General features: G+C 33.7%; 1 protein-coding gene across 1 annotated transcript; it reads left to right on the plus strand.

Moving 5' to 3' along the window:
* Positions 1 to 929: 929 nt before the first annotated feature.
* LOC126893479 (DNA-directed RNA polymerase II subunit RPB1-like) lies at positions 930 to 14,552 on the plus strand. The gene is made up of 3 exons (XM_050663736.1): positions 930 to 1,001; positions 7,906 to 9,234; positions 10,935 to 14,552. Exons 1-3 carry the CDS (start codon positions 977 to 979, stop codon positions 11,306 to 11,308), a joined length of 1,728 nt encoding a protein of 575 aa, XP_050519693.1. The 5' UTR covers positions 930 to 976; the 3' UTR covers positions 11,309 to 14,552.
* Positions 14,553 to 15,040: the final 488 nt, after the last annotated feature.

The raw sequence follows: 15,040 nt of genomic DNA on the forward strand, positions 1-15,040 counted from the left end.
ATCTATCGACAACTAGAATAACTAGAATAAATGTTATAAAAATGTCACCGACGAAATGTAATCACCGACGTGCCTTTTTTTCTGTCAGATACAATTTAATGCGTTAGAAAGAAATCGAAAAACTGTGATGCACTGAAAGATGATCATGAGAAATACTGTACATTCATCTCGCTAAACTCAACTGTTTTCGAGATAAAGGCATTTTAAATCTGCGATACAACATATTTTTGTGCATAATATCACTGTAGTTAGGCCCGAAAAATAAACTTGAAACCATAATAATTGTTCCAGTTCTTATATTTATGTCATTGCATCGCAAATTCCATTTGAAGAAATTTACGATACATTTTTGTAAATTTTTATGGTTTTAAGTTATTTTTCGGGTGTGACTACAATGATAATTATATGCAAAAAATTATTTTGCCCATTAAATTTCGTGTTATTATCCCATGTCTGTTAGAAAATATTCAAGAATAAATAAAATAAAAGTTTAATTTTGATACCGTGTATTTTGGTTATTATCAACTTTCGTACAAAGGTAAGTTAGCTTAAATCGACCTATTTTAACCTCAGGAATAAGGTTAAGCTATGGCCCATTCTTTACCAAACACCCTGTATAATCTACCAAATTGAGAAATTGTTGAGGTCAAAATTATTGCAAGCATATTATTGAATTACACTGCCTTCACCAGTTTTATTATGATGGACTCCCTAACTTACTACACTAATTTTTTTATAAATCTTTTATTTCCGTTATATACCACTTTAATTAAACGTCTAGATTCGCAATTAAATTTATCTGAGAGATTAAAAGAAAAGCATAAATGTTATGACAAAATTGTATCAATATAAGGGTACTCTTGCAAATAGCCCGCATTAACATATATAAACTTTCTTCATTGACTTTCTAGTGGTATTGCAAGGTAAGCCACCGGACAGGTAGCATGTGATGTGAGTTTTTGTGTAGGAGTGAAAAATGGCATTTAATATTACAGAACAATGTAAGTGTTTGAATAGATTATTCTATATAGTGTATCTTTGGAAAGCAACTTTTAGACCGGAGATTTTAACAAATGGCAGGAAAATCTGTCCAAGGAACAGATCTCTTGCTATATAATTTTATTTCTTGAGAAATTAAACAACATTAAGTAAATTAAATAAACTTCACCTTAAGAGTCACAATATACTTTTATTTCAGACAATCTAATTCTATCATATCTTCATTTAATGTTGTACCACTCTTTTAGACTACCCACTAAGGAATACAGGTTTAGTAATAATAATAATATTGAATTTTAAGCGTTTTAAGCAGAACATAAGATGCATCAATTATTGTAGATAATGGATCTTGTCAAAGTATTTAAATTGATTTAAAAAGTTATTTTGTTTTAACTTAGTAACGCAGTCTTAATTCAAACTTGGAATACGTGTGACCAGAATTAGTCCAGAGAAATACGGAAAAAGGACCCTATTGGAGACTTTGATCCGACAAATTATCTGACAAGTTTTTTTAGTTTTATGGACCTCTATATACAAAACCTCTATGTTGCCTGCCGTGGGTTCGGTGGACTTTTTAAATTATTAATGATCTAAGGCTAAAATTGCACCATTTTAAGAACTTTCGTCTACCAGTAAAATGTAAAGCACCTTTAACGAAAATTTGGAGATAATTATTTAATAAAATAAGTTTATAACTTTAAAATAATTATTAACTATAGTTCAAATTTTCAATAAATATTAATAATTATTGTTAAAATGAACCTACTCCATTGAAATTAAGTAGAAAGTTGGGTAGTATTAAAAATATATTTAAAATTTCAAAATTTTTTTAATTCAATTAGTTTAAAAGTTATTTACCTAGTTTATTTATCCCAAACAACTTTTTTGCAATAACATTATGTCATCTTACTTGTGTAATAAAACAATGACTGCTTTGACCCATTGAAAAATAATTTTTCCTTGGTATGCATTTGATGAAAAGTTTGGCCACAGCCCACATACTTTTATTTACACGTAGTTTGATCCAGGGTATTTCCTATTTTTGATTTCTAAAATTGTTGTTTTGACTTCGCTAGGGGTTATCTCTGGCAATAATTCTGATCCCTGGTTTGTGATTTTGGGCAGAAGCTGATATTGCTTTTCGTTGGTGCTCTCATACATTTCGCGACAAAAGAATTTGACAACCTCGAGGATTTCAGTTCTATACCTACTCTAAGGTAGTACCTAATGTTTCCATCTTTATTTCTTCTTCTGTACATATTTTTGTTGTCTATGCTTTTCATATTTTGCTTCAAAACTTTTAAACTTTTGTTTTCTTGAATTATTTTAGTAAAATCTCTTGTATTGTTTTCTTTTATAATTATATTTAATTTCTTCTTTGTTGTGTCTTTGTAGGCGTATTTTTCCGTCAGCTGTCTTCTTTTACCTATAAACTCTTTGGTATTTTGGCATAGTTTTTCTTTATGACTCAGGACTGACGGGCAGCACTCCCATTCCGTGTCTTTTAGTGCCTTCGTTATGCCATTTGCCATTATTAGCTTGTTCAATATCTTATATTTTGTTTTCTTGAATATGTCTGGTTAATGTATCTTCATACACGTCGTTGTTTTTGGGAGGAATCCATATTTCTTCTTTCGTTTTTTCAATATCATCTTAGCTCCTTCCAATTTGACATTTTTCTCGGACTAATCCGTGGTCGCATTCTGTCGAAGTCAAAAATTTGTTGAGTACTTTGATGTCTTTGACTATTTCTTTTCTATTCGTAATGATAAAATCTATCTCATTATTTATGGAGACGTTGACGAAGGAGTAAGAGATCACGTACAGAGTAGTGATGTTGATTATATTTACTGTCGAGTATTCGTTACAAATCGTTACTTTTGTATAAAGTAATCATTTACAGTATTCGTTACTTTGATTACTATGATTACTTTTGTTACTTTTGTATTTGAGTAGCGGTAATCATATCGAGAATCGTATTTCTCAGTAGGTAGGTATTTTGTATAAAGTAATCATTTTTTACAGTATTCGTTACTTTGATTACTTTTGTTACTTTTGTATTTGAGTACCGGTAATCATATCGAGAATCGTATTTCTCAGTAGGTAGGTATTTTGTATAGGTATTGCGATATAACAACGACCTTCACCGATATGTTTAATGGATAAAAATGATTTGATTACTATGATTACTTTTGTTACTTTTGTATTTAAGTACCGGTAATCATATCGAGAATCGTATTTCTCAGTAGGTAGGTATTTTGTATAGGTCTTCCGATATAACAACTACAATAATCGAAGTCGTTACTCGCTTTGATACGATTGGTACAAAGTAACGAAGTAATCAGAGTAATAAAAGTAATCAAAGTAGATATAATAGTCGTTACTCGCTCTAATATGATTGGTACGAAGTAACGAAGTAATCAGCGTAATCAAAGTAGATACAATAGTCGTTACTCGCTCTAATACGATTGGTACGAAGTAACGAAGTAATCAGAGTAATAAAAGTAACGATTTGCCTCTCTGTATAGTAATCGTTACTTTCGGTTTTCGTAAGTAACGAGTACTTTGTAACGAATAGTTACTTTTTTAACATCACTAGTAAAAGACTAAATAGATTAGCAGGATTCCTTAATAACACTTTATGGCGTAACCGATACATTTACTGTGAGATTAAATCAAGAATATATAAGGCCAGTATAACACCAATTTTACGTACGGATCAGAAACAAACCCGACGTAGCTAAAATACAGAGAATGCTGGAAACAGTAGAATTTAACGTACTCAGAATAATCACAGACAACACGCTGAGAGACCGAGTAAGAATTGACGGGATCAGAAGAAAATGTAATACACAGGGTATAAACGAATAGACACTACATAGAGAAAAAGAATGGAGGAATCACATCAGTAGAATGGCTGACACAAGAGTCGTTAAAAAAGATGTTAGGAAAGTCTTCCATAGAGGCAATAAGTCGAGACCAACGAAAGCAAAATTTCTTATAAATATATAAAGGGAGAAGAAGAACGTCAATGTTGCCAAAGAAAGCTGCAAAGTTAGACTTTGCTTTAATTAACTTCAGACTGTCATCTTTTAACTGCCAGTTAACTTCATTAAATTTAGTAAAGAAATCTATTAGATAAGCAATGTTTGGTTTTTATCTGATTACCATTTTCTTTCAAATAAAGATAATAAGTATCCAAAGCACTCCCAAAAAGTGAATAAAATCTTCCCAAAACATAATCTTGTGGACTCCCATTCACAACACTTCTTCTTCTTCTTCTTCTTATTCTTCTTCTTTTTGTATAGACATGACTCTGTCTGTTTTTTCAATGTGCCTCTAGTAAGTTGTCGTTCCATCGTTTTCGTGGTCTTCCCACTGATCGTCTTTCTATTGGGGAACCGTCTCTCGCTGTCCTGACTACCCTATTTGTTGTCATTCGGCTTATGTGGTTATTCCATTCTATTCTTCTGTTTCTTACCCAGTTATTAATGTTATCCACCTTGCATCTCCGTCGTATATCTGCACTTCTAGCTCTGTCCCATAGAGTCTTACCATCGATTTTTCGAAGGGTTTTCATCTCCGCTGTTTCGATCAATCTTTTTGTCCTCTCTGTGTCGGGTCGTGTTTCTACCGCGTATGTCATTATTGGTCTGATGACTGTTTTGTAAATTCGGCCTTTCATTTCTTTTCCGATATTTTTGTTTCTCCATATTGTGTCATTCAGACAACCTGCGGCTCTGTTTGCTCTATTCACTTGATCTTCCACTTCTGTTTCGAGCCTTCCGTAGCTAGATAGTGTGATGCCTAGATATTTAAACTCCATCACTTGTTCTATTATCTGACCTTCAAGCTCCAATTTACATCTTATTGGATCTGCTGTTATAACCATGCATTTTGTCTTTTTTGAGGAAATTAACATGTTAAAATTTTCTGGCGATTATGTTGAATTGGTGTAGCATACGTTGTAAATCATCTTCACTTTGAGAGGTTAGTATTGCATCGTCCTCATAGCAGATTATTTTAAGTTGTTTTTCTCTCATTTGGTATCCTTTTTTAGTTCTTATTTTTTATTATTTCGTCCATGATCAGGTTGAACAATAATGGACTCAAGGAATCCCCCTATCTTATCCCATTGCCGGCTTCAATTGGGTCAGTTAGTTTATCTTCCACTTTTACTTTTATTGTGTTTTATTCACAACACGTAGACCTTAATTCGAAATCAATTCCTGTGAGTCTATATAGACCGCTTTAGAAATCCATGGTCTAGCTAAACTAACACTAGATTTATTTTCGCTAAGAACAATATATTATACGAAATAAAATATATTATGTGTCGATCTAGACGGTCCAGTTAGCTGAGGCGCATTCGATCGACAAGTTTAGTGGATTTGCGATTTGCGATCGCTGGTTCGAGCCTCAGCTAGGTCGTGAAATTAATAAAAGGCCAACGCCGTAGTATAAAACTCAATAGAGTCTACGGCTTGGTCTGGAATAAACTGGCGTCTGATAGGCCTATGGAGGAGCGGTACGGCAAGGGATAAGGGCTTGCGGCTTGGTGATACTCCTCCATAGATCCCTACCGAAGGGCGTTGACGCCTATGAACGGTGTATATATATAAATATATTATGTACCTAACTTTGAATCTAGACATCACACTATCTAGCTACGGAAAGTTCTAAAAAGGAATTGGAATATCAAGTTAATTGAGCATACAGAGCCGCAGGTTGCCTGAATTAAACAATATGAAGATATAAAAAATACTTATCTGAAAAGAAATGAAAGGCAGAATTTACAAAACAGTCATCAGACCAATAATGACATACTCGGCAGAAACACGACTTATATAGATAGAAAAAGAATACTAGAAACAGCACAGATGGAAACCCTTCGAATAGTCGATGGTAAGACACTATGGGACAGAGCTATGCAAAATACAGAAATGCGATGGAGATGCAAGGTGAACAATACTAATAACAAGGTAAGAAACAGAAGAGTACCACCACGTAAGCCAAATGAGAGCAATGGGGAATCGTCTCTAGTCGTCCTTACTGCTCTATTAAATAGAGTAGTAAGGACGACTAGAGACGGTTCCCTAATAGAAAGACGATCAGTGGGAAGACCACGAAAACGATGGAACGACAACTTACTGAAGTACATTTAAAAAAACAGACAGAATCATGTCTACATAAAAAGAAGAAGAAGAATACCTTTGAATCTGCGCTGTTGTAGATTTATAAAAAATTTGTGTTTGTATACCGTATCATATTTATTGACACAGCTATGTAGTGCATATTTGACGGAAAAGACTTTACTTAGTAACCAGTAATTTATTTTGTTTAAGATACCATAGAAGTCTTCGGTTTATCATTTTTCCATTATTTGACATACGACATCTTTATATATCCTTATTTTTATTGTTAGTTTTATTCGTACATGTTAATGGAAAGAGCACAATGTATTGGTCATTTTAAATGTTTCTCTAATGATAAATTTGTATTTCCTTTTTAGAAGTTTTTCTGACAAGCGTTTGTGTGACAATGCTATAAGGCCTTCAAGTGTCTTATTTATTGTATTTATTTGCTTTTTTTCTATTTCCTAATGTGCTTTCTTTATAAAGGATAAAAAACCAGTCCTATTTACCTAAACAGATTTGATTGTCATTTTCTGCTGTAAAAAATTATTTTAGCTATTATAAAAAATTTTATCTTTATTAAATAAATATTTTTTGTTGTATCTTTTGATCAATATGATTTTGTGTAGAAATTAAACATTATTTAAATATGTATAGAATCCCTGAGTACTTTGGATTTTTAATTATTTCTCTTGTTTTTAATATAATAGTACTTGGGCCTAATTGTGTCCGTTTTTATGGTTGTAGTTGTAATTAAGAAGTAAAACTGTCAATAAAAAAGAGAGAAGGGATACAGAATGGGGATAAACGAATTGAAAATTATTTGCTATGCCGCTGATTCAATAATTATATCAGAAAAGAAGGATAGCACCCTGAGAATGTTGCATCAATTTAACACTACTGCCCTAGAGTATGTCAAAGTACTTCCACAGAACTACATGATCGTTTAAAAAAGGGTTAAGACTAATATCACCCCTAATTTAAGATTTATGCGATAATAGTTCGTTAACAAATCAATTGCACTGGTAAATCTTATAGTCCTTGGGCCCACCATTAAAAAAATGTATTACCTCGGTCCTGACTCCTTTTATTCAGTTATTCATGAAGAGTCTGGCCACTTTTCCAATTTTTTAAAATTTTCGGGAGTGTTTCATAAATATAGAAGTTTCTACACTTTGGCGAGTCCGACAACTGGAGTACCCAAAAATTTGTCGGACAATATTAATATTAATACTGTATTATAATAATTGTAAATATATTTATCAAACAATCCTAAAAAAAAATCATCATTTATGACTCCATAGTGCACCCCTTATAGAGCGGGGGGAGGGGGGCATACGCATCATAAAGAGTCATAAAAATTAATACCCTCACAGCTGATTTTTGCAAGATTGTTTGATACAAATATTTACAATTAAATGGTAATATAGTCCGACAATTTTTTAAGGGTACTTCAGTTGTCGGAGGCACCAAAGTTTAGAAACGTCTATATTTACGAAACGCCCCCTCCCGAAAATTTTCCGAAATAGATTCAGACTCAACATGAACAACGGAATAAAAAAAGTCTCATGAGAAAAGTAATCATTTTGTTAATGGTGTGCCCAAGACCTTTTACTACTAACTGAGCTATTCGATATTTAGAAGTGTACATTATAATAATTGTACTATGTATTTATATTTTTTTATTACAAGACCATCACCATTATAGCATTATACTACCTGTATTATATATATTTTCTAAAATACTAATCGAGTATACTTTTTATTCCAGTCATACCAAACCTTGACCATCCAGCAGCTCACCGTCAAGCAAGATTTGGTTACATTCCCCTGTTTGGACTATTACTTGCAAATGTACTTTCCAATAACGTGTTAGCTAAGTACGCGCCTCTTGGAGCTCTACGTCTTAGCTACGATCCAGTACCATGGATTCAAAAACAGCCTCTCCAAATACATGACAGCAATAACTACTGGAATTCGGTGAGCAATCCTTACGGGCCTCCTGCTCCTGTTAGTTCCTCTGAAACAACCGATGGTACCATTCAGCACGTTCACCACCATCACCACCTACCGACAGCAAATCAACAACAAATTGTGAATATCAATGAGAGACCGACAGAAATAATTATAGGGGAGGGTGACGAGGTCGAAGGTACTGAACAGACTGAAAATCCCTCCTCCCCTGTTATATTAACAGATGAAATTGCTCCTTTACCGATATTACGCAATAGTTTAGAGAAACCTCACCACGATGAACCTGTAGTTGCTGAATCGAAAACATTACCGGTAGGATTATTAGCTTTTTTGGCAAACTCTACGACACCAGTATCAAGAAAAGTAAAACGTGGTACAAGTAGGTATTCGAAACCTCGAAAAAATAACAAATATACTTCCCAGAAAAGGCGAAAATCAACAACTACAACTCCAGATTACTACTATGACAGCTACGAAGAAGAAGAAGAAGAACCCACTACAACAACAACTAGAAGATACCAGTCAAGACGAAAAATACCTCAACAGAAGAGGCCAATAGTTGACTCTTACGAAGAAAGCGAAAGTAGCATCAGTAATAGCTACAGTGATTTAAGTAGAGAAAGTCAAGATTACGACTATGAATCATATGAGTATACAACTAGACCACCTTATAAAAAGAAAAGACGTACCACCACCACACTCAAAACAACCACTAATAGACCAAAACGGTACCGAAACAAGTATAAGCCACGAAAACCACAAAAGGTTATTTATCATGATGAATATGATGAGGTTGAGTATGACATTGATAGAACAGAACCTTCCACGTCAAGTACGACTGACTCTTTAAAAGTTAGGCATCAGGAACTACTCTTAAGGCAGCAGGAATCTTTACAAAGACAGCAACAGCAACTGCAGAGGCAGCAAGAGTTACTACAAAGACAACAGCAACAAAACGACGAAACAACAACTACCAATCCAGCTCAAACTACTACTACAGCAACTACTACAGCGGCGACTACAACAGCATCTAGTACAACTCCTAGCACAACAACTATTATCACTATGCTAATTGAAGGGAATACTACAGGAACGGGGAATAATACTAAAAATAATACTGGATATGGTAAGTAAATTATCTTTTGAATTATATGAATATTTTTCATGTTATTGATAAATGATAAAGTTATCATCATCATCATCATCTGGGCTTTGCAATCACTAGAAGGGAATGGTCTTCTTCTTTATGTGCCTATCCATGACGAATGTTGGCGATTATCATGGTAATCTTTATCTTATCTGCAGCAGCTCGGAAAAGCTGCAAAGATGTTGTGTTGAACCAGGTTCTGAGGTACTTCAACCAGGATGTTTTTCTTCCTGGACGTCGCTTTCCTAATATTTCCCTGCAGGATGGCTTATAGGAGGGCATATCTGGATTCATTTCGCTAATATGTCCAAAGTATTGTAGCTTTTGACATTTGATGGTGGTTAGTACTTCTCGGTTCTTGCCCATTCTTCTAAGGACCTCCTCATTTGTGACCCGATCAGTCCATGGTAGTTTAAGTATTCTCCGATATAGCCGTATCTCAAATGCCTCCAATTTTCGGCACATATCTTCGTTGAAGTTCCACGATTCAACACCATAAAAAAGGATAGAGAAAACGTAGAATCGTAGCATTCTTAATTGTATAGAAATAGAGAGGTAGGCTTCTGAGGAAGGCCTCCAATCGTTTTCAGGCAGATCTAGCTTTTCCGAGTCTCTTATCTCTTGGTTGTTGGTCCATTCTTAATTCAATATGGTACCGTGGTAGTTGTAGTGCGTCTTTCTTTTTATAGGGATTTGGCTGATGTAGAGATGATCTTCTGTCATCTTTTTCTTGCTAATGATCATAAGTTTTGTCTTCTTTGGAGAGTATGTTTCTAGAGATTATAGTTTGCAATGCCTGGATCATTTTGAAAATCCTATTCCGGAGAAGAAGAAGATGTGAGGTGGATTATACCTTTTTATTGATCATTTATAACTTTCTATGTGCTTTTGCTGCTGTAGTGATTCTTTTGTATTTCTTCTGGTTTTTCTTTGAAATGAAAAATCTAAGACTAAGTACTAAGGCAACCTTCCAGAAATGAATTGCATGACCGGCCTATCAATACTAGAGAGCTAGGTGAAAGCGACTTTAGAACAGTCTAATACCGGGAAAACTACAGGAGTGAACGAAATACCAGCAGAAGTTATGAAAGTGATCGGTGACGTGAGCACAAAGGAGTGAAGTGAACTGTTCAACGCCATCTACGATTCAGCTAACATTCCAGAGTAATGATTGTTGCCCTGTGTTCAAAAAGTGTAGTACCTACTAAACAGGTGTGAATCGTGGCAAATCAACAAAACCTCGAAATGACGTATTTTAGCCATGAATAATATGAACATGGGTTCTTGATGAAAATCAGCCAGATAAGGGAAATTATAAAGGTGAGAAAAATAATAATAGATGACATCTAACAAAAACAATTAATTTGGTATGGCTATGAGGAAGGAATGTGTAATGAACACATTTCTTCCTGTAGAGTTGTCTGTTCGAAAACCGAGTTATTATTTTCCTATAAATACTTCTGTAATAGTTGTTAATCTACTAGAAAAGCTTTATTCTGTGTGACAAGAGATCTTCATATCTTCCACGTTTAATTGGTCTGCTTCTATTGATTGTTTTGTTTTTCAAAATTTGATCTTTAAAGAAATTATCTATACAACTGCTAGGATCATTATTATCATCTCTTGATTAGAAATGTTATATACCATCCAAAATAAATATTTTAGTTATAACTTTCTAGGTTATGGCCCATCCAACGGTTACGAGAGCATCAGCATAACTTACAGCCCCTCAGGAGTCGGTGCTGGACCAAGCTCAGTGGGATCATCGGTATATTCACCTCCCTCTCCAATATATTCTAATCCAAGTCAAACCTACGGTGCTCCAAGTCCTTCGTATGGACCGCCTCAGCCGACTTACGCTCCACCTAAACCTTCGTATGGTCCTCCGAGCAACACATATGGAGCTCCAAGTACTGGTTCAGGGTTCAGTCCATCGGTCAGTGGGTACTATCAAGTACCATTCGGAGATTGGTATAGTAATGAAGTTGGCAGGAATTCTATCGTTAAAAAAGTTCATGATATCGTTGGTTTTGACAATGTTTTTAAAAAATAGGTTTAGATTTAACGTGTACTCGAAACTACTTTAACACAATATTGATTACTGTTATTTATAAAAAAATATTTTCTAGATAGATACTGTATGAAAAGTATTTTTAGTAAAATTTTTTTAGGTGTTGGAGTTATTCTCATAATTTTGCTGATTATTAATATTTATTGTATCACCTCGAATCGTATTTTAGCTACCTATGGCTTATTTATTTATTTTCTTATTCCATTATTAGTAAAGAAAAAGATCATCAACAGCTTGCAACAAGTCTGACTTTTACCTTTGTTTCTCCTAATCTATATAACCTTTATCGTCTTGTTAAATACTCGTTTTATCTATCGCTATGTTGTATTATACAGTAGGCCGGGCCGAAAAATTGTTTTTCTACTTTTTCTATACGGCTAGTTGCCAAAAGTTGTGACTAGTATTTATATAATCCTATACCAAATTTGGGCCGGCTTAAACAATAATTAACCGGGCCCCCTGGCCCTTAAAATTTTTTTTGGGTCAAAATTTTTTTTTCAAATTCTTGTACAAGGCTAGTGGCTAAAAGTTGAATCTACTATTTATATAATTCTATATCAAATTTGGTCCGGTTTAAAAAGTAATTAACCCGGCCCCCCGGCCCTTAAAGAATTTTTATTTTGTAAAAAAAATGCTAGGGGCTTTTAAAAAAGCTTCTGTTGTCATATTATATTGTTAAGCGAAAGAAAGATAATACAGTCGACAGGAATAAATAATTAAGCTTTTAAATGCCGTTTTAGAAGTTCTAAACTAAATTTTCAAAGATAATACAACGCTGGTCATCGACAAAAATAAAATTTGTAGAGGAGTTAAGGAAAACAGAGGGCAACTCCAGCGCGAGAATAAAAATTTAAACAAGTCAATTAAAGGGCTATACTGTGATGAAAGAAAATATCAAACCACGGAAACGCGAGGCGAATAATTATGAAAACTGAAGACCATATAGCTTTAATCGAAGGACCCGGTAATTTATATTTTGGGTACTTAGCTCTTAGCCATTCTCGTGTCATAGATATTGTCGAAGGAATATCTATTATTATTTACAAAGCCATAATATAAATCTAAGCAGTTTAAGTGTTATGGGATGTGATGGTACAAATGTCAATACGGCTGGAAGGTGGAATTATAGAAAGGCGAGTGCATAAACCATTACAGCGGAATGTATGCCCGTTGCACGCTACTGAACTTGCCTTGCGATATTTTCTGCGAAAACTAGATGCGCACACAAAAGGTCCCTATTCATATTCTGAGCTGATTGGATCCCCTCTTCCCAATTGCGAAAAAATGCGAATAAAATTATTAAATTTAAACCCATAGAAGCTATCCTGCCTCTTGTAAACGAAAATGATCTAAGTCCAGATCAACAATATTTATTCAAACTATATAATTATATAGTTTTCTCCAACTATTATAATAATAATAATTTGAGATGGAATATGTTCTCAAAGTTTGGCAGAGAGAAGTCCAGAGAAGATGACACAAACACGTTGGTTCATGACAGCGAACCGCATTAGAGTTTATGTAGCTACAACTAATCCTTTGTGAAAGCTTAACGATTTTAGCTGAGTTTGTATTACAAGACAAGTATATTCTCGTATGAGGTTTGAGATAAAAACTTAGCCAAGATTAAAATATGGTGCCAGGCATCTATGGAAATTAATACAGGCCTCGAGAGATTTTCCGAATAATGTCTCATCAATTATCAATAAAGTTATTCAAGACAATGCTTAATTTGCACCCCCGGAAGTCATTCAAATTTGTATGTTAACAGATTCACGTTAACGTATTAGAGGGGTTGCTGTCACAAAAATTTTAAAATATAGGAAGGCTGGTATAAAAATTGCGTTTTCATAGTATCCCAAATCCCTAAATAAATTTCGATGCAGAAGATTACATACATCTCATAGTGGGCGGGTGGAACTCGCCATGCAGCTACCTCATTGTGATGAGTTCTGGATTAAATAAATAATAATATACAAAATAACGTTAAATACGTCCATAATAGTTCCATGTAACAACCTTTCGTGCCGAATATTGATTCAAGCAAAGAGCAGCACAGTTGTTCACAGCGCAAAAATAGTAAATAAATATGAATTATTTACCTCTCTTTTATATTTTTAATCCTGGGGGCTGGCTAAATTTTTTTAAATCATGATGAAAATTTCTTAATGAGATAGTAGCATCGATATTAATATTTTGGACACTAGCCCGCCCCAAAAATAAAGCAAAAAAAATAATTTTTTTAGGACCCCGGGGGCCCGGTCAAAAAGGTTTTAATTCGGCCTATGTTTGGTACGCAGTATTAGGACTACCATACACAACTTTTTTTTACTAGCCCGTTTAAAATTTCCCAAAAAAATTTTTTTGCCCTTTTTCGGCCCGGCCTATTATACAGGGTGAGGCAGATAAAAGTCCTATTAGAAATATCTCGAGAACTAAAGGCAACAGGATTATGAAAATCGGAATAAAAGGGTTTTGAAGAGTGATCTATTCAATGAAAATATTTTCATCTATTTGCTACTTCCGGTTATACTGGAAGTTGCTTATAACTTCGTTTTTTTTAAAGGGGACACCCTGTATGTTTTTACATTTTTGGATTCTCCTCGATGTCTTCTTTCTTAAAATATTAGGTTTTGTAATATTATACAGGGTAGTTTAAAAGATAATTACGTTTTTTTTTCTTAATTATGTAGCAAAATTCACACCCTGTAGAATTGTATTAGTTTGACATCGAAAACTCTATTTATGTTCAAATGATTTTTAATATATTCTATTAATGTTATTAATTGTTAGTATAGCTAATTTTTTAATTGTAGTATACAGCGTTGGTCGAAACTCGAAATGAGTATTTTCTGAGTTTTCTTAAATGGAACACCCTGCATTTTAGTATTGTAAGGGAATGATATTTTATGGTACTTTTTTATTTCTTAAGCATTCCCTATACCTAACTGCTTTAAATTCTGAGTTATGGGTGATTCAAGCCAAATATTAATTGTAACAAAAAATACGTGAATATTGGGTTGGCCGTGAAAATATTCAATCACAAATAATTTTTCGGAAATGAATACATATTAATCTAGACTGATCCTTAAAATTAGCAATAATGGTTGAGCTATCAAAATAACTACGTTATTAAGATTGTTGGTAAAATTAACAATTAAGCACAAATAAAAGAAGTTAGGTATAGGGAATGCTTAAGAAATAAAAAAGTATCATAAAATATCATTGCATTACAATACTAAAATATAGGGTGTTCCATTTAAGAAAACACAGAGAATACTCTTTCCGAGTTTCGACCAACCCTGTATACTAAAATTAAAAAATTAGCTATACTAATAATTCTTAACAATAGTAGAATATATTTAAAACCATTTAAACATAAACAGAGTTTTTGTTGTCAAACTGCTACAATTCTACAGGGTGTGAATATTGCTACGAAATTTATAAAAAAACGTAATTATCTTTTAAACTACCCTGTATAATGTTACAAAACCTCATATTTTAAGAAAGAATATATCGAGGAGAATCCAAAAATGTAAAAATATAGAGGGTGTCCCATTTAAAAAAACGAAGTTATAAGCAACTTCCGGTATGACCGGAAGTAGCAAATATGTGAAAATATTTTCATTAAATAGATCACTCTTCAAAACCCCTTCACTCCGATTTTCATAATTCTGTTGCCTTTAGTTCTCGAAATAATAGGCCAGTTATCTG

This window comes from Diabrotica virgifera, chromosome 10, assembly GCF_917563875.1.
Source record: "Diabrotica virgifera virgifera chromosome 10, PGI_DIABVI_V3a".
Taxonomy (NCBI): domain Eukaryota; kingdom Metazoa; phylum Arthropoda; class Insecta; order Coleoptera; family Chrysomelidae; genus Diabrotica; species Diabrotica virgifera.

Coding starts and splice junctions, on each gene's coding strand:
- LOC126893479 (XM_050663736.1), top strand. CDS start 977: ATGGCATTTAATATTACAGAACAAT. Junction 1,002..7,905: donor ATTTAATATTACAGAACAAT/GTAAGTGTTTGA, acceptor TTTTTATTCCAG/TCATACCAAACCTTGACCAT. Junction 9,235..10,934: donor TAAAAATAATACTGGATATG/GTAAGTAAATTA, acceptor ATAACTTTCTAG/GTTATGGCCCATCCAACGGT.